A 24,545-nucleotide genomic window follows, 5' to 3' on the forward strand; every position below is an offset into this window, starting at 1 on the left:
TTTGTAGGGCCATTGCTGTTCTTTGGTTCTCCTGATGTATTGTTGAGTTGTTTCATGGTGCACAATCAGCCTGAGCATGAGATTGCAACCACTCTGATTCCATACATCTCAGCCTACAATCAACAGTGAGTGTTAAAACTTCCCATAGCAGTGGGAGAGACACCATCCCAAACACCCACATTTCTTCTAGATTATAGCTGTTTGCCCCATGACAAGAGTACACATGCGAGGAAGTAAAGTTCTATTACTTATAGTTCTATATCACAGAGTACATTCCATTGAGAAAAGTACTCTTATTCATAAAACCAAATTTTAACAGGTTATGATAGCTTTGACCCTAACCCTAGCCCTAGCCCTAATCTTAATCCTAAACCGAGCCTGAACCCTAACTGTAATCCTAACACAAGCCCTAGCCCTAACCCTATCGCAGGTCTGACATTTCTTTTCAGATTTTGAACATTGAACATAAGAACTAGGAGCAGGAGTAGGCCGTCTGGCCCTTCAAGCCTGCTCCACCATTCATTTTGTGGACTCAGATGCACTTACCACGTTCTCACCTTATCCCTTAATTCCTTTATTGCTCAAAAGAAAATCTATCTTAGCTTTAAAAACATTTACTGAAACAGCATCAACTACTTCACTGAACAAGAAATTCCATAGATTAACAACCCTTTGGGTGAAGAAGTTCCTTCTCAATTCAGTCCAAAATTTGCTCCCCCAAATCTTAAGGCTATGCCCTCTTGTCTTAGCTTCACCTGCCAGTGGAAACATCCTCTCTATTTCTATCTTTTCAATTTCCTTCATAATTTTATGTTTCTATAAGATTCCCTCCTCAATCTTCTAAATTCCAGTGAATATAATCCCAATCAGTATCTCCTCATAATCCAACCCCCTCAACTCTGGAACCAACCTAGTGAACCTCCTCTGCACCCCCTCTAGTGCCAGTACATCCGTTCTCAAGTAAGGAGACCAAAGTACTCCAGGTGTGGCCTCACCTTCACCCTGTGTAGCTGCACCATAACCTCCCGGCTTTTAAACTCAATCCCATTAGCAATGAAGGACAAAATTCCATTTGCCTTTTTAATGACCTGCTGCACTTGCAGACCACCCTTCTGTGATTCATGCGCAAGGATACCCAGGTCCCTCTGCATAGCTGCAACTTTCTATCATCCAAGTAACAATCCTTTTTACTATTACTAATACCAAAATATATGACTTCACATTTATTTATATTGTATTCCATCTGCCAGACTTTTGCCCACTCATTCCATGTAACTATGTTGCTCTGCAAAGTTTCTCAGCCCTCTGCACATTTTGCTCTGCCGCTTGTCTTGGTACATCTTGAGAGGTTTGACACTTCTTGGCATGTTTGACACACCGCAACAGTTTTCAACACTTATTGACAGGCCTTGTTGGTTTGACATTTGTTGATATGTTTGATGGGTCTTTTACAGGTTTGACAGTTCCAGGAGGGTTATGCAGCTTTTACATGCAATTTTTCTCTGCAGTTAACAAATCCAAATGGTACCTGACTAGCAGATCCCCACCCTCACCCTACCCCCGCCTCCAAAGGGTATTGAACCTTGCTCCCAAAGGCCACCTACGTGCTTTCTCCAAAGGATACGTCAGCCCCATCACAAAGCATCCTGAAATCATACCCACAGGAATTCCTCAGCTCTCCAAGGCAGTTAGCTCATTTCCCCTTCCCCCACCTTACCCCAGTTCCAACCTTCCAGCTCAGCACCATCCCCATGACCTGTTCTACCTGCCTATCTTCCTTTCCACCTATCCACTCCACCCTCCTCTCTGACCTATCAACTTTATCCCCACCCCATTCACCTATTGTACTCTTTGCTACCTTCCCCCATCCTCCTCTCTGACCAATCACCTCCATCCCCACCCCCATTCACCTATTGTACTCAATGCTACTTTCTCCCCACCCCACCCCCCCCCCCCCCCCTCTCATTTATCTCTCCACTCTGCAGGCACCTTGCCTCTATTCCTGATGAACGGCTTTTGCCTTAAACGTCGATTTTCCTGCTCCTCGGATGCTGCCTGACCTGCTGTGCTTTTCCAGCACCACTCTAATCTAGACTCCGGTTTCCAGCATCTGCAGTACTTGTTTTTACCTTTCTCCAAAGAGGAACCCTGCCTATTTAAATAAAATACATTGAGTACATTGGTGGTCTTGCAGGCCCAATGAGATCAGCGTATCAAAACAGGTTTTAAATGGATATAACTTTCTGTTTAAATGGCCAGCTTCCTCTGTGAACACCACACAGAGCTGTGAAAACTGAGCTGACTCCATTCCTACCTTAAGGAAATGGGAAATGTCATGTTTGGGAGTGGAACTTGTGATTTTAGTCCACCTCCATCGTGTAACCATATCAGGGAGATTTTCCAACATGGCAGAAAGCTGGTCCAAGTCCTTAGACTAAGGACCAGCAGTCTTTAGTTCAATATCTTGCATGGTATACATGTGCTCGACATTAACCTAATCCCCGCACAAAACACTGCATTTATCTACATTGAATAACATATATAAAGACCCAATTCCCCCATGTAGCGAGATTTAATCTGGCTGATTTTTCATCACCAAGGTTCTGACATTCACACAAATCTCTGCTTATGTGGAATTCCCCCAACACCTTCATTCAAATCATTAATAAAGATTGCGAGGAGGAAAGATCCCAATGTTGATTCGTTGTGGGATTTCCATAGTAGCTGGTCTCCACACAGAACCACTAGCAACCCATTATAACAGAGAAATGAAATAGAAGGTTAGCTCTACAACTTTCCTTCAACACCCACCCAGAAGGGATATGTTTTGCAATGGGTAATAATGTAAAACAGACAAAGGGCTGTCAATTTGTTATGACCTACTGCACAGTTCCACACAAATTCAAAATTACCTCCAACATGCTCTCAAATTGAAAGTTGCCTCCAAAGTTATTCAATATCTAGGTTTTCTCTACCATTGAGTCAGACTTGTGTTAGTGCACTCCTGAACTTAAGACAAGTGTGCAAATTAAATATATATTTATATAAATTTGTAAATACATATATATAGTTAAATATAATTTCTTTTAGAGTTTGGATTTTGAAATAGTGGCATGTGAGTTTGACCAATGTCGATGAAGAGGTTTAATGATTAATTTGTAAGAATTATTGTAGCCATGGTAATGTCTGATAAAACACAGAAGAATGAGAGACTTTCTGAAGAATAATAGGGTTTTGCTTTCATTGTGAGAGCTTAATGACCAAGCAAATTAGGCCTCTGGTAGTAGAGTATGGGAATTTATTTTGGCGTAGGGGCAAAATTTATAGCTTGAAGATGGATAGAATCACAAAATTGTTCCAATGCAAAATGAGGCCATTCAGCCCCTCATGCCTGCACCAACTATTCAAACCAACATAATTATCAACTGTTATACTCCTGCATTCTCCATATAACTTTTCGCACTCTTTCTATCAAAATCTGATTTGACTTCAGCTTTAGATAGATTTTATGTAATTTCTGTGATTTGATTTATTTATTGTCATGTGTATCTTGTTACAAAACACAGTGAAAAGTATTGTATAGTCTCGCCCCTCTCCGTTGCCATCTTAAAACACAGAAAAGCAAACCAAAGCATACATCATAACGGCAGGAAATGAAGAAATAAAGAAAAAGTGACCAACTCTACAGTCCTGCTTATTAAGTGCCCCATCATGGGCCATGGGCCATAGTCCTTGATGGCCAGGCATGAGCCCCTTCACCACGCTGCTAGAATGAAGTCACCACTCTTTGGTGCCATCTCACCTCCACCAATGCCCTCACCACGATGAGTTCTTGCTGGACCTCATCAAAGCAGATGCCACCGATGCTGCCAGGCATCTCACCGGCCCAAACTCAACTCCACTGCTGCCACGAGTCTGCTTTAGGCCCACCTCACCAATGCAGATGCTGCCAAGGCCGCTGAGTCTCGCATTGACCCAAACCCGTTCAAAGTCAAGATGGCAGCCAACGTAGATGAGAAAATAAAATCAGGAAGAGGAGCACAGAATTGACTTCTGTTAATACTACCAAAATGTGCATGCCACTTTGTGTCAGGAGGTTACAAAGGGAAGAGGCAGTATACAGTATTGGGTTAATGCAGAAATGTCCAGTGACCCCGGACCAGAGTACAAAATCCAAATGAGAGACTGGAAATAATCCATATATGTTTATATCAAATTGTGAACCTTAAATGTACCTTTACTTTTCTATTAAATCCAGAACTTGATATTGGGAGGCCCACCTGGCAAAAAACCCAGTGGTCACCCACTATCCAAGGATTGAAACCAAATGGACACACTTCACTTGAGATTCAAACAGACCAGGAAGCAAAAACATTTCATCTCTTGGTCTTGGATGGATTTAAGCCAAGGTCTCTCAATGTGCCAACTCTTAGCAATTCGATATCAAGGGTACACTTTATCTAAAGCGAATTAATAATTAAACTTACAAAAGCTTAGGTTAAAGAAACAATTTTAGCAATTACAAAAAAAAACTTCAAAAAAATTCTCTTCTCAATTTCTAAGTAGGAAACATGAGGGCGACAAATGTGCGTCGGCCTAAAAATGTGCCTGACAGTTGAGATACATGATGAACCTGAGTCTGGAACAGACAGCAGGTAAACATCACACAGCCTGGGCGTTTAGACAATTGCAAACGGCGCTACCAAAACATACCTTTTGAATGACCACACTCCTGAGTGGGAGTGCAAACTGCTGCATTTCTTGAAGGGGAGGCACGTTTTGGGTCAATCAATACAAGTCATTCCAGAGCCAAGACCTTGGAAAGATACAGGGATCGCACAACATGCCAGAGAATAGGTTCCTCGATTCTCAGCCATCCAGATTTGGAGGTCTGTAATGCAGAAAGTGGGTAGGATGAGAGAGATGCTCTACCCATAGTGGGGCAAACATCTATAGCCAACCTCTGAGAGGGCAATAGGAGCAGATAAGTATGCATGAGGGTAGGTTGTACAGATGGGCTTGTTTCCACTGGAGTTTGGAAGAGTGAGGAGTGACTTGATTGCTGTGTCCAAGATCCTAAGTTGCACATGAACAGGACATTTCTTCTTGCGGGTCAGTCCTAAACTAAGGGGGAAGATTAGGGATCACCCTTTTAGGATCGAGATGAGGAGAAAGATTTCCACTCATTGGATTGCGTAACTTTGGAAACTACTACCTCAGAAGATGATGAAGTCTGGTGTATTGAATATTTAAAACAGAAGTGAAGAAATTAGAAACATAGAAAATAGAAATAGGTGTTGGCCATTCTATATGACTGATCATCCAATTTTTTCCTGTTTTTGCCCCATACCCTTTAGCCATTAAGAACTATATCCAACTCCTGCTTGAAAATTTCTTGTTAGGCAGAGGAATCGGGAGTTATTGGAAGTTATTGGGAGTTATTGGGTATAGATGGGAAAGTGAAATTTGAGACACAAACAGATCGGCCATGACCTTATTGAATGGTTGAACAGGCTCAAGGGACTGAATGGTCTACTTCTGTTCCCATCTTGTATGTTCATATGTGGCCTGTGCACAGTGTGTTATCTGCACAGTGCTGCAGATACCAGCGGTCCTTAGCTGTGGATATTCAAAGTTTTCAGGGTCTCACAGCAGTCCAGATTCCGCCAGTTTACCAGGATTGCTGAGGTGTCACCTTAGAAGAATGACAATTGTTCTCGAGAACATGATTCTGCATTCATCACTCAAGATGACAATATCTGTCCTCCTCACTCTGTCAATGACAGCCAGGCCAGACTGCTATTACCCATGTCAAGGTACAGTGCAAAACTGGGCCTTCTAATATATTAACCCCAACATTCTCTTTGATCTAACACCTTATTGTATTCCTTTTGGATATCCAAATATACAACATTACTGGCACCCCTTTATCCACCCTTAGTCTTACTTCCTCAAGGACGTCCAATAAATTTGGCAAACACGATTTTCCTTTCACAAAAGCACATTGACTTTGAGACATTGTATTAGGATTTTCTAATGCTCTGCTACTATCTCATAGAACCATAAAATCCCTACAATGCAGGCAGAGACCATTCAGCCTGCACTGACCCTCTGAAGAGCATTCCACCCAAATCCAACCTCTGTAATGCCACCTAGCCTGCAGATCCCTGGATACAATGGGCAATTTAGTACGGCCGATCCACCTAACCTGGACTTTGGGAGGAAACTGGAGCACCCAGAGGAAACCCAGAGAGAACATCCAAACTCCACACAAACAGTAGCCCAAGACTAGAATCAAACCCAGGTTCCTGGTGCTGCGAGATAGCAGTGCTAACCACTGAGCCACTGTATGACCCTTAGCAATGCATTTGCTAAAGACAGACATGGAATGCATTGCCACAGAAGGTTTTAGAGGCCAGGTCTTGAGTACAGTTAAGACTGGGATAGACAGGTTCTTGAGTATCAAGGGGATCTCAGGGAGAAAGCGGGAGAATGGAGTTGAGAAACTTATCAGCCATGACTGAATGGTGGAGCAGACTCAATGGACTGAATGGTCTAATTTCTGCTCCTGTGTCTTATGGTCTTATAGTCTCATGTGAGAACAACTGACTTCTCATCTCCCTCCTTTCTTGAAAATTGGTATTACATTCACCGCCATCCAATCCACTGTGACCTTTCCAGATCAAGGGAATTTTGGAAGGTCATGACCAATGCAAGTTCTATCTCTGTAGTCACTTAGGACGATAGAATGCCCATTATCGGTACCAGGGACTTGTCAGCCTTTACTCAGTACCTTTATTGAATAATCACAATTGTTTTCTATTCTTTTTGCCTGCACTTTTCCAGGAGTAAATTTGTATGCTCTACTGCGAAAGCAGATGCTTAAAACTCGTTCATAGTTTCTGCCATTTTTTTGTGTCCGGCTGTTGATTCCGCAGTCTCGGAATCAGGTCCAACGCACCATTTTTAAAGGATATCCAAGTCATCCTGACTCAGCGAAAATCCAGATCCATATTTTTGGGCGACTGGCAAAAGAGAATTTGAATTAAAACTGCACCGATCCTCAAAGCTAAAATATCTGTGTCGGGCGGATTCATGATCAAATAATGGTTGAATGCAAATAATGAATCATCGCACTTTTAAATCATCGCGCTGATGTAGGACGAGACTTTATTATTTTATTATCCTTTGTTACCCTCCCCATGATCTTTTTTTGTACCTGGTGCATTTGATGGATATGACCAATTACACTCCCAGATTTTCAGAAGCTCTTTATTTCTTTGTTGTCCCCTGAAGTTTCTTTTAGCAATTGTCTTCAAATGGAATTGGTGCCACTGCCCTTACTCTACACCGACTGACATGCCCTGTGTTGACTTTGCAACTGTTTAATCAACCCTTGGTCAACCTTGCTGATTTTTTTGCTAGTGTGTTCAAATGGCTTGCAGGATTGTTTTATTGCTGGTGTTTCTGTGCTGTATTTGCCTTCCGAGTTTTTGCTCACAGGCTTCATGTAATAGATTAGATTTACCCGATAGTTCAGGACTTGTAATTTTTATTTCTCAGCCATGAAAGAGAGGGAAAAAAAAACCAGGTGAAACAATAATAGGAGGCAGTTTGATTGACATCTGTGTTGATTCGGAGGGTGCAGACTGCTCCATGTCAAGGACTGGGAGACATGACACATGCTTGGCTGCCAGCTACTGGGGACAACAGAGGTCGGATGGGGCTGGTGTAACAAAAAATGCAGCAAGGGGTCCAAGGAGCCCCACAAGAAAGCAACCTTGACTAGGGGAAGGGAATCCAGAACTGGCAAGCAGCATGGACGGTAGGAACAGCATGAAAGCTGATGACATAGGGTGGGGGAATGCAATGGCTGTATAGATTTTCCCCCATGGTGGTCAAGTCTAGGCGTAGGGTTAAGGTGAGAGGGTAGAGATAGAAAAAGAGTCATGGGGACGATGAGTGTCTTGAACGCGTTGCAAGTGCAATTTCATAATTTAAGAGACATTTAGACAGGTACATAGATGGGATAGGTATGGAGGGTTATAGACCAAAGCAGGCAAGTGGGACGAGTTTAAATTGTGAATGCTGAGCAGCATGGACAAGTTTGGCCGAAGGGCCTGTTTCCATGCTGTAGACCTCCATGACTCTGTGACTCAGGTTGTACGTTTGCTTGCTGAGATAGTGGATTTGTTGTCAGACTTTTCGTCACTATGCTAGGTAATATGCTCAGTGAGCCTCCAATGAAGTGCTGGTGCTCTGTCCCGCTTGTTATTGATGTGTCTTGATCTGTTGTGGTTGGTAATCTCACTTCTGGTTCTTTTTTTTGAGAGTCAGAGAGTCATAGAGATGTACAACACAGAAACAGACCCTTCGGTCTAACTCGTTCATGCCGACCAGATATCCTAATCTAATCTAGTCTCATTTGCCAACACTTGGCCCATATCTCTCTAAACTCTTCCTATTCATATACCCATCCAGATGCCTTTTAAATGTCTTCTAAGTGCCTCCACCACTTCCCTTGGCAGCTCATTGTATACACGTACCACCCTCTCTTTGAAACAGTTGCCTTTAGGTCCCTTTTATATCTATCCCCACTCACCCTAAACCTATGCCCTCTAGTACAGGACTCCCTCAACCCAGGGAAAAGACATTGTCTATTTATCCTAACCACGCTCCTCACAATTTTATAAACCTCTATAAGTTCACCCCATAGCCTCCAATGCTCCAGGGAAAACAGTCCCAGCCTGTTCAGTGTCTTCCTCTAGCTCAGAACCTCCAACCCTGGCAACATTCTGAACCCTTTCAAGTTTCACAACATCCTTCCGATAGGCAGGAGACTAGAATTGCACGCAATAATCCAAAAGTGGCTGAACCAACGTCCTGTACGCCACAACATGACCTCCCAACTCCTGTACTCAATACTCTGACCAATAAAGAAAAGCATACCAAATGCCTTCTTCACTATCCAATCTAACCACAACTCCACGTTCAAGGAACTATGTACATGCACTCCAAGGTCTCTTTGTTCAGCAACACTCCCCAGAATCTTACCATTAAATGTATGGGTCCTGCTCTGATTTGCCTTTCCAAAATGCAACACCTCGCATTTATCTAAATTAATGCCATCTGCCACTTCTCAGCCCATTGGCCCATCTTGTCAAGATCCCATTGTGCTCTGAGGTAACCTTCTTCGCTGTCCACTACACCTCCAATGTTGGTGTCTTCTGTAAACTTACTATCCCTACCTCTTATGCTCACATCCAAATCATTTATGTAAATAACAAAAAGTAGAGGACCCAGCACCGATCCTTGTGGCACTCCACTGGTCACAGGCCTCCAGTCTGAAAGGCAACCCTCCACCACCACCCACTGTCTTCTACCTTTGAGCCAGTTCTGTATCCAAATGGCTAGGTCTCCCTGTATTCCATGAGATCTAACCTTGCTAATCAGTCTCCCATGAGGAACCTTGTCAAACGCTTTACTGAAGAGGAGAAAGTGAGGACTGCAGATGCTGGAGATCAGAGCTGAAAATGTGTTGCTGGAAAAGCGCAGCAGGTCAGACAGCATCCAAGGAACAGGAGAATCGACGTTTCGGGCATCAGCCCTGAAGAAGGGCTGATGCCCGAAACGTCGATTCTCCTGTTCCTTGGATGCTGCCTGACCTGCTGCACTTTTCCAGCAACACATTTTCAGCAAACGCTTTACTGAAGTCCATATAGATCACGTCCACTGCTCTGCCCTCATCAATCCTCTTTGTTACCTCTTCAAAAAACTCAATCAAGTTTGTGAGACATGCTTTCCCACATACAATGCCATGCTGACTATCCCTCATCAGTCCTTGCCTTTCCAAATACATGTAAATCCATCCAACAACTTGCTCATCATCGATGTCAGGCTCACCAGTCTATACATCGCTGGCTTTTCCTTTTTCTGGCTTTTTCTTAAACAGTGGCACCACGTTAGCCAACCTCCAGTCTTCCGGCACCTCACCTGTGAATATAGATTATATAAATTTCACAGCAAGGGGCCCGGCAATAACTTCCCTAGCTTCCCACAGAGTTTGAGGATACACCTGATCATGTCCTGGGGATTTATCCACTTTTATCCATTTCAAGACATCCAACACTTCCTCCACTGTAATATGAAAATTTTTCAAGATGTCACCATCTGTTTCTCCACAGTAAACACTGATGCAAAATACTCATTTAGTATCTGCCTCATGTCCAGTGGCCCAACACAAAGGCTGCCTTCACTGATCTTTGAGGGGCCCTGTTCTCTCCCTGGTTACCCTTTTGTCCTTAATATATTTGTTAAAAACCCTTTGGATTCTCTTTAACCCTATTTGTCAAAGCTATCTCATGTCCCTTTTTTGCCCTCCTGATTTCCCTCTTAGGAATACTCCTACTGCCTTTATACTCTTCTAAGGATTTTCTCGATCTATCCTGTCTATCCCTGACATATGCTTCCTTCTTTTTCTTAACCAAAACCTCAATTTCTTTAGTCATCCAGATTCCCTGCACCTACCAACCTTTCCTTTCACCCTAACAGGAATATACTGTCTCTGGACTCTCGTTATCTCATTTCTGAAGGCTTCCCAATTTCCAGCCATCCCTTTACCTGTGAACATCTGCACTCAATCAGCTTTTGAAAGTTCTTGTATAATACTGTCAAAATTAGCCTTCCTCCAATTTAGAACTTCAATATTTGGATCCGGTCTATCCTTTTCCATCACTATTTTAAATCCAATAGAATTATGGTCGCTGGCCCAAAAGTGCTCTCCCACTGACACCTCAGTCACCTGCCCTGCCTTATTTCCCAAGGGTAGGTCAAGTTTTCCATCTCCTCCAGTAGGTACATCCGCATACTGAATCAGAAATTTTTCTTGTACCCGCTTAGCAAATTCCTCCTCATCTTAACCCTTATTACTATCACAGTCCCAGTCTACGTTTGGAAAGTTAAAAGGGTTGGTAAATGAGTTGTAAGTTGATGTGTTTGTTAGTGGAGTTCCAGTTTGAATGCCAGGCCTCTAGGAATCCCCATGCATGTCTTTGTTTAGCCTGTCCCAGGATGGATGTATTGTCCCAGGTGAACTGGTGTTTCATTTGTCTATGTGTCATGTCTTTTGGTGGCTAGTTGGTGCTCATATATCCTGGTGGCTAGTTTCCTGCCCGTCTGTCCAATGTAATGCTTGTTGCAATCTTTGCAAGGTATTTTGTACATGACGATCGTTCTACTGGTTGTTGGTATGACTGTTAAGGATGAGATGGCATGGTAGTGATGGAATGGGAGATTGAAATGGCATAGGAAGAAGGGACCGGGATGAGGATGAGATGATAAAAGAAATGGGATGGGGTATGGCATGAGGATTTGGTGTTGGAGAGACTGTTAGGTCTGAAGGTTGATAAGTCTCCGGGACCTGATGGCCTGCATCCCAGGGTACTGAAGGAGGTGGCTCGGGAAATCGTGGATGCGCTGGTGATTATTTTCCAGAGTTCAATAGAATCGGGGTCGGTTCCTCAGGATTGGAGGGCGGCTAATGTTGTGCCACTTTTTAAGAAGGGTGGGCGGGAGAAAGCAGGAAATTATAGACCAGTTAGTCTGACCTCGTGGTGGGAAAGATGTTGGAGTCTATTATAAAGGATGAAATTACGGCACATCTGGATAATAGTAACAGGATAGGACAGAGTCAGCATGGATTTATGAAGGGGAAATCATGCTTGACTAATCTTCTTGAATTTTTTGAGGATGTAACTTGGAAGATGGACGAGGGAGATCCAGTGGATGTAGTGTACCTGGACTTTCAGAAAGCTTTTGATAAAGTCCCACACAAGAGGTTAGTGAGTAAAATTAGGGCGCACGGGATTGGGGGCAAAGTACTAGATTGGATAGAGAATTGGTTGGCTAATAGGAAACAAAGGGTAGTGATTAATGGCTCCATTTCAGAATGGCAGGCAGTGACCAGTGGGGTACCGCAGGGATCCGTGCTGGGACCGCAGCTTTTTACAATATATGTAAATGATATAGAAGATGGTATCAGCAATAACATTAGCAAATTTGCTGATGACACAAAGCTGGGTGGTAGGGTGAAATGTGATGAGGATGTTAGGAGATTACAGGGTGACCTGGACAAGTTAGGTGAGTGGGCAGATGCATGGCAGATGCAGTTTAATGTGGATAAATGTCTGGTTATCCACTTTGGTGGCAAGAACAGGAAGGCAGATTACTACCTCAATGGTATCAAATTAGGTAAAGGGGCTGTTCAGAGAGATCTGGTGTTCTTGTCCACCAGTCAATGAAGGCAAGCATGCAGGTACAGCAGGTCGTGAAGAAGGCTAATAGCATGCTGGCCTTCATAACAAGAGGAATTGAGTATAGAAGCAAAGAGGTGCTTCTGCAGCTGTACAGGGCCCTGGTGAGACCACACCTGGAGTACTGTGTACAGTTCTGGTCTCCAAATTTGAGGAAAGACATCCTGGCTATTGAGGGAGTGCAGCGTAGATTCATGAGGTCAATTCCTGGAATGGCAGGATTGCCTTACACGGAAAGACTGAAGCGACTGGGCTTGTATACCCTTGAGTTTAGAAGACTGAGAGGGGATCTGATTGAAACGCATAGGATTATGAAAGGACTGGACACTCTGGCAGGAGGGAACATATTTCCGTTGATGGGGGAGTGCCGAACCAGAGGACACAACTTAAAAATACGGGGTAGACCATTTAGGACAGAGATGAGGAGAAACTACTTCACCCAGAGAGTGGTGGCTGTGTGGAATGCTCTGCCCCAGAGGGCAGTGGAGGCCCAGTCTCTGGATTCATTTAAGAAAGAATTGGATAGAGCTCTTAAAGATTGTGGAGTCAAGGGGTATGGAGATAAGGCTGGAACAGGATACTGATTAGGAATGATCAGCCATGATCATATTGAATGGCGGTGCAGGCTCGAAGGGCTGAATGGCCTACTCCTGCATCTATTGTCTATTGTCTATTGTCTATTGTCTATTGTCTAATGGCAGTGGGGACATAAAGACATACACTTGCAATTAATTCACTAACTTCACTGCAAACGTTCTGAGTCTCTACTGATTAATCATAACTTACTCGACTATTTTGCAAATGCATTATTTTCTCTTCCAATGACTTGCTAATTTTAAAATCGGTTGCCACATTTTTCAAGATCTCTCATACTTTAATAGCTTTGTAGTGTAAGAATAGAATTTTTTTAAAAAAAGAAACTGTACATTTTACTGCAAACAATAAAAGTCAAAATAATTCCATCTCATTGTTGACTTGTTGTGGTGATTCAAACACATCCTGAGGTATCATATTTAGCAATTCCACATTCATTAGCATTACTTTTTTTAACTGATGTATGGGTCAATCTATTTAAACCTTTCGAGTTCTTCAGGTGAGGGCAACCTCCTAACTTCAAATAATTAGCTTTTTTTTTCATTTTGTGTAGATTTGATTTACTTTACGTCTTGTATGATGTCGAATAAAGAAGGGCTTGAACAAACAAGAGATTCCAGAGGCCAAAGCAATTCTAGGGAGTTTTTCCACTTTTAATTGAATTTTGATTCCCATCATTTTTTTCACCATTGGAACATCTGATTTATTTACAGATTGGAATGACACTTCCTTCCACTTCAGATTGTTTTGTTTGCCATCTGTGGAATTTGTTGCACATCCTAATTGCCCAGAAGGCAATTGCCCAGTGTAGGTCTGGAGTCATATGTAGGCCACACTATGTAAGTGTGACCAATCTCCTTCCCTAAAAGGACATGAGCAAACCAGGGAGTTTTTCTGATAGTAGTTTATTTTTTTCAAACATCAGATTGAAGCTTCACCATCAGCTGTGGTGGGATTTGAAATCATGCCATCACAACATGAGACTGGGAGTTTTAGATTGCTAGTGCAGCAACATTACCACCAGCCTTCCCATTTGCTCTGCCTCAATTTCCTTGTTCACCCACACACCGTGATAGGTCTGCTGACTTTTAAAGGAGAGGCCCACTGTTCTGAGGAAGGGTCACTGGACCCGATACGTTAACTCTGATTTCTCTCCACAGATGCTATCAGATCTGCAGAGATTTTTCAGAAATTTCTGATGTTCTTCACTTAGTTCTGGAGGCAACAGAGGAACTAAGGTATCCCAAAACCTATTGGAAAGGGTAGTAGAGAACCAACCATGTTCCTATTAACAATACTTTCATATTTTTGGAGTGTGCTTTGAGAAACGATGTATCATAAATTAATGTCTATGCATAATGTTGCTCTGTCGAAAAGCGTCTCATCGCTCAGAGTTGAGTTAAAGTCTTTTAAGTTTTGAAAGCTGTTAGAATCAACAATTCAAAAGAACAGCAATGTAGAAACAAATTTTAAATATTTACCTTTGCAGCTGATTGGAGCCAAAGTCTTGTCAAAAGTAAATCCTGCTTTTTTTCAGCAGCTCCCTGTCATGGTCAGCACTTTCATGGTTCAGTAAGTTTAAACTGTTAATAATATTAATTGTGCCATATTTAGTTGTTGGAGTGAGGCATAATGACAGCTGGAACTTGAGTCAATGGAGCAAGCAACCGTATATCTCTTTAATCAATCAGATTGAAGGATTATGGAACAGGCAGCACAATGATTAGTGAAGCAGCATAATTTAGAGCTGGTGAATTAATTGCCCATCTCAGACAGCAACTTCTGGATTTCCACATTTAATTTGGCAACTCGTTTGGATTGGCTTGCACTATTGCTGGGACTGACCCCCCAGGAGTGAACTGCTCCTGCTGGTACTGACTCCCCCCCAGGAGTGAACGCTCCTGCTGATACTGACCCCCCAGGAGTGAACTGCTCCTGCTGGTACTGACCCCCCAGGAGTGAATTGCTCCTGCTGGTACTGACCCTCCTGGAGTGAACTGCTCCTGCTGGTACTGACCCTCCTGGAGTGAACTGCTCCTGCTGGTACTGACCCTCCAGGAGTGAACTGCTCCTGCTGGTACTGACCCCCAGGAGTGAATTGCTCCTACTGGGACTGATCCTCTCCAGGAAGGAACTGCACTCACTAGTATTGACATGCCAGGGGACCACTGCCACTGTTGCTAATATTCCAGGAAGGAACTGGTCCCACTGCTACTGACACTCCCGGGGACTGCTCCTGCCACTGCCAGAATTAAAGAACAAAATTTAAAAAAGAGAAGAAACAAAAAGGAAGCAGGCAGAAGCGGACAAACCCTGAGATCAAGACCTGGCCCAGACACTGTTACTCCGCCATCTTCTTACAGGAATTAGTCTGCTAGTAAAGAACGCCTGCAGCCTCATGTGTGCATGCTTCAATGACTAATGCTCACATTAACAAAACTGTGTGTTCCATTGTGGGATCTGACATGCCCAGTAGTGCCATCAGCTGGGGTCATATCAGAATGGGGGATCTTTGAGCATTGAAATTCATTGAATGTAAGAGAAATGTGTCTCTTTTAAGGAAACAGATACGTAGAGGTTCAGGACATAAAACTGGAGGGTTATGGTGATGTTTTTTAGATGAATTGGGCTTTCAAACACTAGTGACATAACAGAGTTAAATTTCATTTTAGTTAGGTACCCTGGGCATTTGGCAATTGCCAATTTAGCAGCATTTTCTTTGGGGAGGGGGTGATTGAGAGAAAGGAAACTAGGCTAAAAAAGGTGTGAAGGGGAGATGATCCAAACATCCTGAACAATATCCAACTATCAATTAACAGCACACAAATATGTTGTGAAACTTGAAAGGGTTCAGAAAAGATTTACAAGGATGTTGCCAGGATTGGAGGATCTGAGCTACAGGGAGAGGCTGAACAGGCTGGGGCTGTTTTCTCTGGATCGTCGGAGGTTGAGGGGTGACGTTATAGAGGTTTACAAACTTATTAGGGGTATGGATAGGATAAGTAGACAATAGATAAATAGGGGTCAGGAAGTCCAGAATTAGAGGGCATAGGTTTAGAGTGAGAGGGGAAAGATATAAAAGAGACCTAAGGGGCAACGTTTTCATGCAGAGGGTGATGTGTGTATGGAATGAGCTGCCAGAAGATGTGGTGGAGGCTGGTACAATTGCAACATTTAAGAGGCATTTGGATGGGTATATGAATAGGAAGAGTTGGAGGGATATGGGCTGGGTGCTGGCAGGTGGGACTAGATTGGGTTGGGATATCTGGTTGGAACAGACGGGTTGGACCGAAGGGTCTGTTTCCATGCTGTACATCTCTATAACTCTAAATAAATTACCTGCTCCAATCACATTGCAATTTGTGAGACTTCTCTTTGCAAATTGGCTTTTGTGTCTCTTGCATTAAACCACACTTCAAAATGACGCAAAAACAAATCAGAAATTGCCGGGAAAACTTAGCTGATCTGGCAGTATTTGTGGAGAGAAAGCAGAGTCAACAGGTTGGGTTCAGTCACCCTTCTTCAGCTTTCGCAGTTCTTTGAATTTTGTGCTTAGTCTTCAAAATGACAGTTTTTGCAAAGAAATTTGTGACAGAGTGATTGTTCCAAACACCAAAATGGTCAATCAAATAGCCACCAGTGCACAAGCTGGTTTGGTGTATTTTTTTAAATATATTTACTGGAATGTGTATGTAACATTCTCAACTTGAGCTCTAATTATGCAGTTGATTTCTGAAAGCTATCCTGCCTCAGTGGGTAAATGCATCACATGGTGAGCTATTAAACTGTAGAGACCAATAGTTCAGTTCATTCAATAAACAATGGCTTGGACTCAATCTCTTCATTCACTGGAAGAAAAACTCAAATCGCTGGAAATACTCAGCAACTCAGGCTGTGAAGACAGAATTAACATTTCATCTTGATCTCCTTTCATCAGAACTGGAAACAAATTAGGAATTTAATGGCACACGATCCAATATAGAGCCAAGGAAAACCATGAATGGGCACAGGGAGAGATGACTGTGGCAAAATGGAGGGGAGGAATGATAAAGTGGTAAAAATGAGATGGAACAGGACAAAGGTGGGGGGGTTTATGATAAGAGAATCGAAAGATGGAGTCCTGTGGAGCTGTAAATGTCTACAGCAGAACTGTTTCCCATCTCCAGCTGTCCAAGAATATCCAAATTATGATGCAAAATTGTTCAACTCAACATCATGTCTGTGAGGGTATCCAGTGCCTGATGGATGAGTTGATGATCCTTGAGGTTCTGACTGTTTTAGTAGATTTTGACTGGGGCAGTCACGGCATCACATTTGGTCTGATCACCTTTGTTCACGAGAAATAGAAGATTCGGTCAGGTATCCCAACGCTGGTCACGATCAGATATCCTTGGAGAATGTGCTTGTTTGTGGGAATAGTTGCTAACAGGCTTGAGCCCAACTGTACCCTTTTGCAAAGACTCTCAACTGTCTCTGTATGAGCGCAGGCAGAGAAATAACAGGTTTAATCAAGCATGTGAAGAGAGGAAAGAAATGGGGCAAAATTGGTGAGAAGACTTTTAAATTTAACAAAATAACTCTTTCAATGCCCCCGTCATGTGCCGTGTTATCACTCTGATCTTTCCAGCATTTTTTGACACCAGTAGCCTTGACCATTAGAGACATGCTTTTCTAACATTAACTAATCATTATCACCAGAATTTTATCAGAGCTGGAATTTCTGTTAATACAAAATAGTAACTTCAGTCAAGTATGCAAGATCAAATTGACATGATCCATATAAGTAAAATTGCTCCAATGAGTAAGTATAGCTTGAAGGAATTGGATTAGTACAGAAATAAAGTTTAAAATTGATCTAATAGAAACAATGTAATTTAATATCTCAAGATACTAATAACTTCGATTGTTTCATTTTCAGGATCTATTTATTTTAATGCTAACCTCAAATTTCAACAAAATTGTTGGAAATGAAAAGGAGCCTTTAAGGCACAGACTTTATTTGGAACCTCTTCTCTATCTCAAGAGTGTTGGAGGAACTGGAATATGGTGAATGATCTCTTGGGATAGTTGATAACTTGCTTGATACCAAAAGTCCTGCACCCATTACTTCTGCACAGAAGCAAATTTTGATGCAGAATGAAATTTTATCACAATGGTATATTGCTCTTCCCTGACATTGTTGTAAAGTAAGCAAGCATGATGACTGTAACCACCTCAATTTATAAAGTAAAATATTGTATTTCATGCAAGTATAATCTGCCCTTATTTCTGACAAGCTGATGCTAACGGAGTAACTTAACTATTTTGTCCAACCCCGGAATAAAGGTAAAGTTGCCAGACCATAGGACTGCTCCCTCACTGGAGAGAGATGACTGGTGGTGGTTTAAACTGAAGGCCACCATATCTCAGGAAAGGGGAAGAAGTTAGGATGGAGAGTCCTTCAGGGTACCCTTAGCCAGTGTGGGAATTGAACCCACACTGTTGGCATCACTCTATATACAAGTCAGCCATCAACCAACTGAGTTAACTCACCCTGACCACAAACAAACTTATTAATGATGCTAAGCAGTTACTCTATTCTTTCTGCTCATTTATTACAGTAATTATTCAAATATAAGGGTGCTCACTTTATTTAAAAATTATATCCACATTAATATTTCAATATAAATCTATTTGATAAACCAAGTCAGATGGTGCAATTAAGCATAGAAATACAAGGCAGAATTTATTGTCCTGCTGCTAAGGTGACTTTCCTTGAAGTTTGAATGGTCTAATTAACACAGAGGTCAATTAGAGTCTAATTCCTCCTGGTTACTGCAAATATAACCAAAATACACCAACAGTTATAGTAAATTGAAATGCTGAAGTGATAATATAAGCACATCAAAGCTTGTTTCAGAAATGAATCATTCCAAACAGGTTGGTCTTGGATGGGAGTAACAGGTGGATTAGTGAGTAAAGCTTGCTTTCAATCCATTCCATTGTTATGCTAAACTATTCCTTACCAATAAGGTTTTCTCCTCACTTTGTGGTACCTGCATTTTGATGTGAAAAGTGCGACAAAAATGCAAACTGACACTATGATTTATTTGTGTGGTAAATGCCCCCTATAAATTGCACCAAATGAATTCACAACTGCTGTCACGACAGTTAAAATGGTATCTTTTAGCCAGGTGCTAAGTGGAGGTAAAGATTGCATAATGCTTCAAATAAATATGTCACCCTGGCTAGACAAGGTGAACTTATCAGATTTAAGTGAACGTATCTGGTGTCCAGAGGGACACTGTGTTGGCAGCATGCTTTGTGGCTGCAAAGAAGCTAAATATTGCCACATGTGGCTGCACTAAGTAAACAATATTGATTCCTTCTTTACCATGTGCCAGCTGTTTATTTTTCTCCTGACCCCATTTTGGCTCATTGCCATTTAGTTGTCCACGCAATCCACCGATGTATGTGTGTGTGTGTGTGGGAGGGTGCAGTCTAAAGATTCGTGTAGTCAGGAAAAATGAGAGGTTTGCATTGTTGGGCTGGTTAGCTACTGAAAAGTTGCCCCATTGATCCTGAACTTTCGTAAAATGAAGTGATAATTCTGCATACAGTTTGTGGCTGTATCTGGAGCCAAACAGAAGAGGGAGTTATTATTGTTTGCAGAAAAGGCTTCTTGACAAAATGCACAAATCTGTGGGTAAGATATTTTTTTCTTCAGAAGGGGGAAGGCTAATGCTTGTTTTCTAACCTAAAGCATGTGATGGATCTCTACATGTGTATTTTATTCTCCTTCCTGCAATTTTGTTGTATTTACCTAAAATAGAAATTCACCAGTAATGCAAGTTCATGAAGATTTCATACATTCGACTTGAGCAAGAAACATTCAGAAAGAACACAACTAAAAGTTGTTAAGAACCTAGCCATAGACATGGTTCTTTTTTTTTGTTGCAAATTTAGAACCAATTTAGAAAAAAGGGGCAATTGCTTTTACAGAGAGGGTGGTTTCGCGTGTGGAATGAACTTTCTGAGGAAGTGGTGGATGTGGACATAGTTACAACATTTAAAAGACACTAAGATAAATACATGACTAGGAAATGTTTGGAGGGATATGGGCCAGGAGCAGGCAGGTGGGACTCTGGGTTGGTTTGGGATTATGTTCAGCATGGCCAGTTAGACTGAAGAATCTGTACATATGCTATATGACTCTACGAGTAATTTTGTAAGATCTCCATCCACTTCTCAGACAAGTGTCAGAACAAGCCTTCTTTGTAATGTCTGTCGTATACAAAAACAGCAAGCTGAACAAAATCTGCATTTATTCACTGCACTGTAGTTTTGAACTGTTCTAGTCACCTTCACCTTGCAGGGGACCCATACAGAAGTATTAATGCAGAGTTGTTCCATCAATAAATTGGGGTTTGCTATACATATTTCTGATAATGCAAAAGGCTGTGGACTAACTTAAGGGTACATGCAACTAAACCTACCATATAATCCCATTGCTGTTACACTTATACCATTCAGCTTCACAAATAGCAATGAGTCAAAGGCTCTTTTCACCTGATCTCCTGCTGTTAGTCAAGACTGTTCACCTAAACTTAGATGAAAAGCATCATGGGATCTCCAACATCCACCCCCACTGTCTCAGTAGGACCTCAATCCTTCTATACAATCTTACCTTTAAACTTAGTTTTAAAATAGGTAACTCAGACGGGTAAAGTTGATCACTATGGTTCTTTGGGGAACCAAATAGCAGGACCATTACCCTCAATCTTGGATTACATTTAATGAGAAAATCTGAGAATTTGTTTTTTTTAAGAAAGTATGGAATTAAAAATTAACCTTTAATGAGAACTGAAAAAAAACTTCAATTCAACTGAGCCCAAAGTGCAAAATTGGTATTATATGAGCAAAATTCATCTTTAGCAATTATTTTTTCCCCATTGTCAAAACAAAAATAATGCAGAGATTTGAGGTTATGGCAAGATAACAGTTCTCAACTATACTTAATGTATTTCACATTTCAAACATTACAGATACAAAGTAGGCTTCAAAATAAAGTGTCAGGAAAGGATCTCCAAAGCTGCAACTTATTTTCAGTGTGCAGCTGAGAACAATTAGACTCTTTGTTAACCTCATGATGTATTGCTAGATCATATGGATTTAAAAGGCCAATCCAAGTTATAGTCAACAGAATAATACACTGGATGCTAAATAGTTTTGGTCTTTTTGCTGTCAAAGTGGCACAATTATATTGTAAATATCAGCTGAATGTGCTGTATCCTCTAATTGCATGACGTGTGTGTTTTTCTTTTAGAATTTTGCCTTGTATCAGTAATTGTCTGTCAATGGTGTATCCCACTACTGGGGACAGAACCACAGCTACCATTAGGAGGGTCAGCTGATGAAAACTTCACTTGCCCCGAAGTATGCACCTGCATTTTTGATGATTACAGTGAAGAACTGAATGTCTATTGCAGCTCTCGCAACTTTACAAGCATTCCAAACGATCTACCGTTAAATGCTAAAGCCATTTGGTTTGACTCTAATAACTTCACAGTTCTTCAATCCCATGCTCTCAGGAACATGTCTAATCTGGATTTCTTGAACCTAGAGAATAGCTATATAGTAACTGTCGAGCAACATGCCTTCTACGGTTTGAAGGTGCTAGTTCACCTCCATTTGGAAAGGAACAAATTGAAATACCTAGTACCAAATGTATTCCTCCACACTCCATCTCTTGGATCACTCAGTCTGAACAATAACAACTTTGGCAAAATTGAAGATGAGTTGTTTTCTGGCCTCTCTCATCTCTGGTATCTGAATCTGGGATGGAATAATCTGGCAGTTTTGCCTGCTACAGGCTTTCATGACTTACCAAACTTAAAGGAACTTATTTTGGCAGGAAATAGATTAACTTACCTGCAGTCCCAACTGTTTACGCGTTTGACAGAGCTGAAGGAACTGGATTTATCAGGAAATTTGTTGAGAGGCATCAAGGGGAATATCTTTGTGAAGCTGCAAAAGCTTCAGAAGCTTTATATGAGTCATAACCAGATCAGTACTATAGTACCAAGAGCGTTTATGGGGATGAAATCGCTCAGATGGTTAGACTTGTCCCACAATCGCATTACAGTACTACATGAAGAAACATTCTCTGGCCTTCTAAATCTGCATGTGCTTCGAATGCTCAACAACTCCATCACACAGTTGAAGCCCAAGACGTTCACAGAACTTCAGTTTCTGGAGGAACTCCAGCTTGGGTACAACAAAATCATAAGTCTTTCTGAGAATGTGTTTGATGGGTTAGTACAATTGGAAGTCCTCACACTAAACAATAATCAGATTCAGCAGATCAAACCAGGAACATTTGTTGGCCTTCGTGAGGTAGCTGTACTGAATCTATCCAGCAACTCCTTAAATAATTTACCAGACCATTCATTTACAGGTCTTATTAATCTACATAGCCTGCATTTAGAAAATAACGCATTCACCAGAATTCAACCAAACACATTTTCTGGATTGTTCTGCCTTCGAAGACTCTTCCTGCAAAACAATTACATTTCGGTTATTGAGAATCAGAGCCTCAGTGACTTAAAACAGCTTTCGGAACTGGATTTCAGATACAACAAACTAACACAGATATCTGTTCAGGCCTTTGTTGGTGTACCAAATCTGGAGTATCTACTATTAAAATGCAACGAACTTCAATACATTTCTGAAACCACCTTTCAACCTTTACACCTCCTCTCGTGGCTTGATTTATCGGAGAACTTCATTGAGTTTTTCTATAATTACACGCTGACACCCTTGACAAAGTTAAAATATCTGAACCTTAAGAGCAACTCTTTAAAGCACTTCCCCCCACAGCTTTTGGAGCAGGCAACACAATTGGAGCAACTACTGCTTGGGGGTAACAATTGGCACTGTGACTGTTTGCTAAAGTCACTCAGAGATTACTGTCTAAGGAATCCCCACGTAGTTCCCCGTTATTTCGAATCAGCAATAGAAGATGGTACAATCATGCACACTTACAACAACATCACCTGTGCAAGCCCAAAAACTATTGCTAGCACAGATTTGAGGGACATTAGTGAGGACTATTTTCGTAATTGTTAATATCAAGAGCAAGATGCATTCCTGCAATCATCACATGTATTTTGCTCAAGCAGCAATGCCCTAGTATTTTAACTGTGACAACCAGGTGTACATTTCATATGTAATTATAAGTATACCAAATGAAATCAAGGCTAGACAGGCCTATTTGGTTTGGATCCCAATATTACCAATCAAATTTACAATGAATAGGACAATTCATTTTGGCTTAGTGTGTTCTATTAAGCTCATCATAATAGCTTTAGAAACAAAGTTTGGCCATTGTCTTAAAATCATAATAACAGCACTGACTGGAGTGTTAGTCTCTAACCTTAGTAAAATGTCTACAAAGTATCACAAGTTATCACAGATAACCAAAACTGTGATTGGAACAAATTCCTTACCACTTTAGAGTGAAAGCTACTGGGGTTGGAGGAGAGGGTCACTGTGGTAGAAAATAGGTCTGAGTGTTCCGTGCTATAACAATTCCGTGATTGTGTACGTGATATGAAGTAAAAGAAAATTGTGAATTAAACTAAATAAGCTAAACATGACAAACTTGTCTCAGCAACAGGGAGGGTAAATATGGATTAATTTATATCAGAACATTTGAGTCACAAATAATTGCACTCAAATCTATACAAATAATTAATAGAGAAATTTTGCCCCTCATTACTAATTTAGACAACTGAAGTGTAATCTGTTACCAAATGACAAAATGTTTGTTGAGTGTATTTAATGTAGTGCATGTTACCAATGAACATTACAGGGATATTAGGTCAGTTTCTTTGGGATATGTCCATATGCCAAACGCTTTGTTGTTAGCCTTTTAAGTAATGATGCTCATTGTTTGATCTGAAATAAATGCATGCTCCAAAATGACAAAATTTTTTTGAAAAATTTCAAATACCTTTTTCCTGTTGTCTCCTGTACACTGTACTCCTAAGCATCCCCAAATCCCATTCTCATCTCTTGCTTTTTGCTCCATATGGAGAAATGGTTTATTGTGTTTTCTCCAACAATGCAGTTCAAAATTAGATAGAAACACGGGGACCAGGTGGCTATTAACTGGCACCCTGTGCTTTTCTATTTCGATTTGATCTTGACTAATTAGGCAAGTGCTCCCATTGTAAGCAGAAAGGTTCCTCTTCAGAGAGCTGCACAGTTCAATATTGTTTATCATTCACAGCTTAGAAGACTCATACTTGAAAACTGACTCTGAAATGGTCATTTTAAAAAGGGTCATTCTACAATGGTGACATGAGTAACAAGGCAGGCATGTGGAATTGAAGCACCCAACCATATTAATAAACTGTAGTGGAGACTCATCGACTTCTATTCTTCAAAATTACTTACAAATTAACAGAGTAAAATAGTGAGGTTATGATGGATATATTGTTATGGAAAAACAGTAAGCTGTTTTACCAGGCTCTGCTGTACCTAAATCAGTAACGTCTTGAACAGGTCCTTCACTTGATAAAAAATCTTCCTAAAATATATAATTTAACATAACTTAGGGGAAAGAGAATCATTTTACAGTTGTTAGGGAATCTTTTA

At 41.3% G+C, this 24,545-nt stretch overlaps 1 protein-coding gene across 1 annotated transcript in view; it reads left to right on the plus strand.

Annotated features, from left to right (window-relative positions):
- The window catches only part of LOC140464744 (uncharacterized), a 66,921-nt gene extending 43,631 nt beyond the window's left edge, over positions 1–23,290 (plus strand). Inside the window, exon 11 of the mRNA XM_072560239.1 lies at positions 21,211–23,290. Within this exon, the coding sequence (XP_072416340.1) occupies positions 21,211–23,012 (1,802 nt within the window). The 3' untranslated portion in view covers positions 23,013–23,290. The remainder of the gene's footprint in view (positions 1–21,210) is intronic.
- The last annotated feature ends 1,255 nt before the right edge of the window (positions 23,291–24,545 follow it).

The sequence above is a fragment of the Chiloscyllium punctatum genome, chromosome 40 (assembly GCF_047496795.1).
Source record: "Chiloscyllium punctatum isolate Juve2018m chromosome 40, sChiPun1.3, whole genome shotgun sequence".
NCBI classification, from domain to species: Eukaryota; Metazoa; Chordata; class Chondrichthyes; order Orectolobiformes; family Hemiscylliidae; genus Chiloscyllium; species Chiloscyllium punctatum.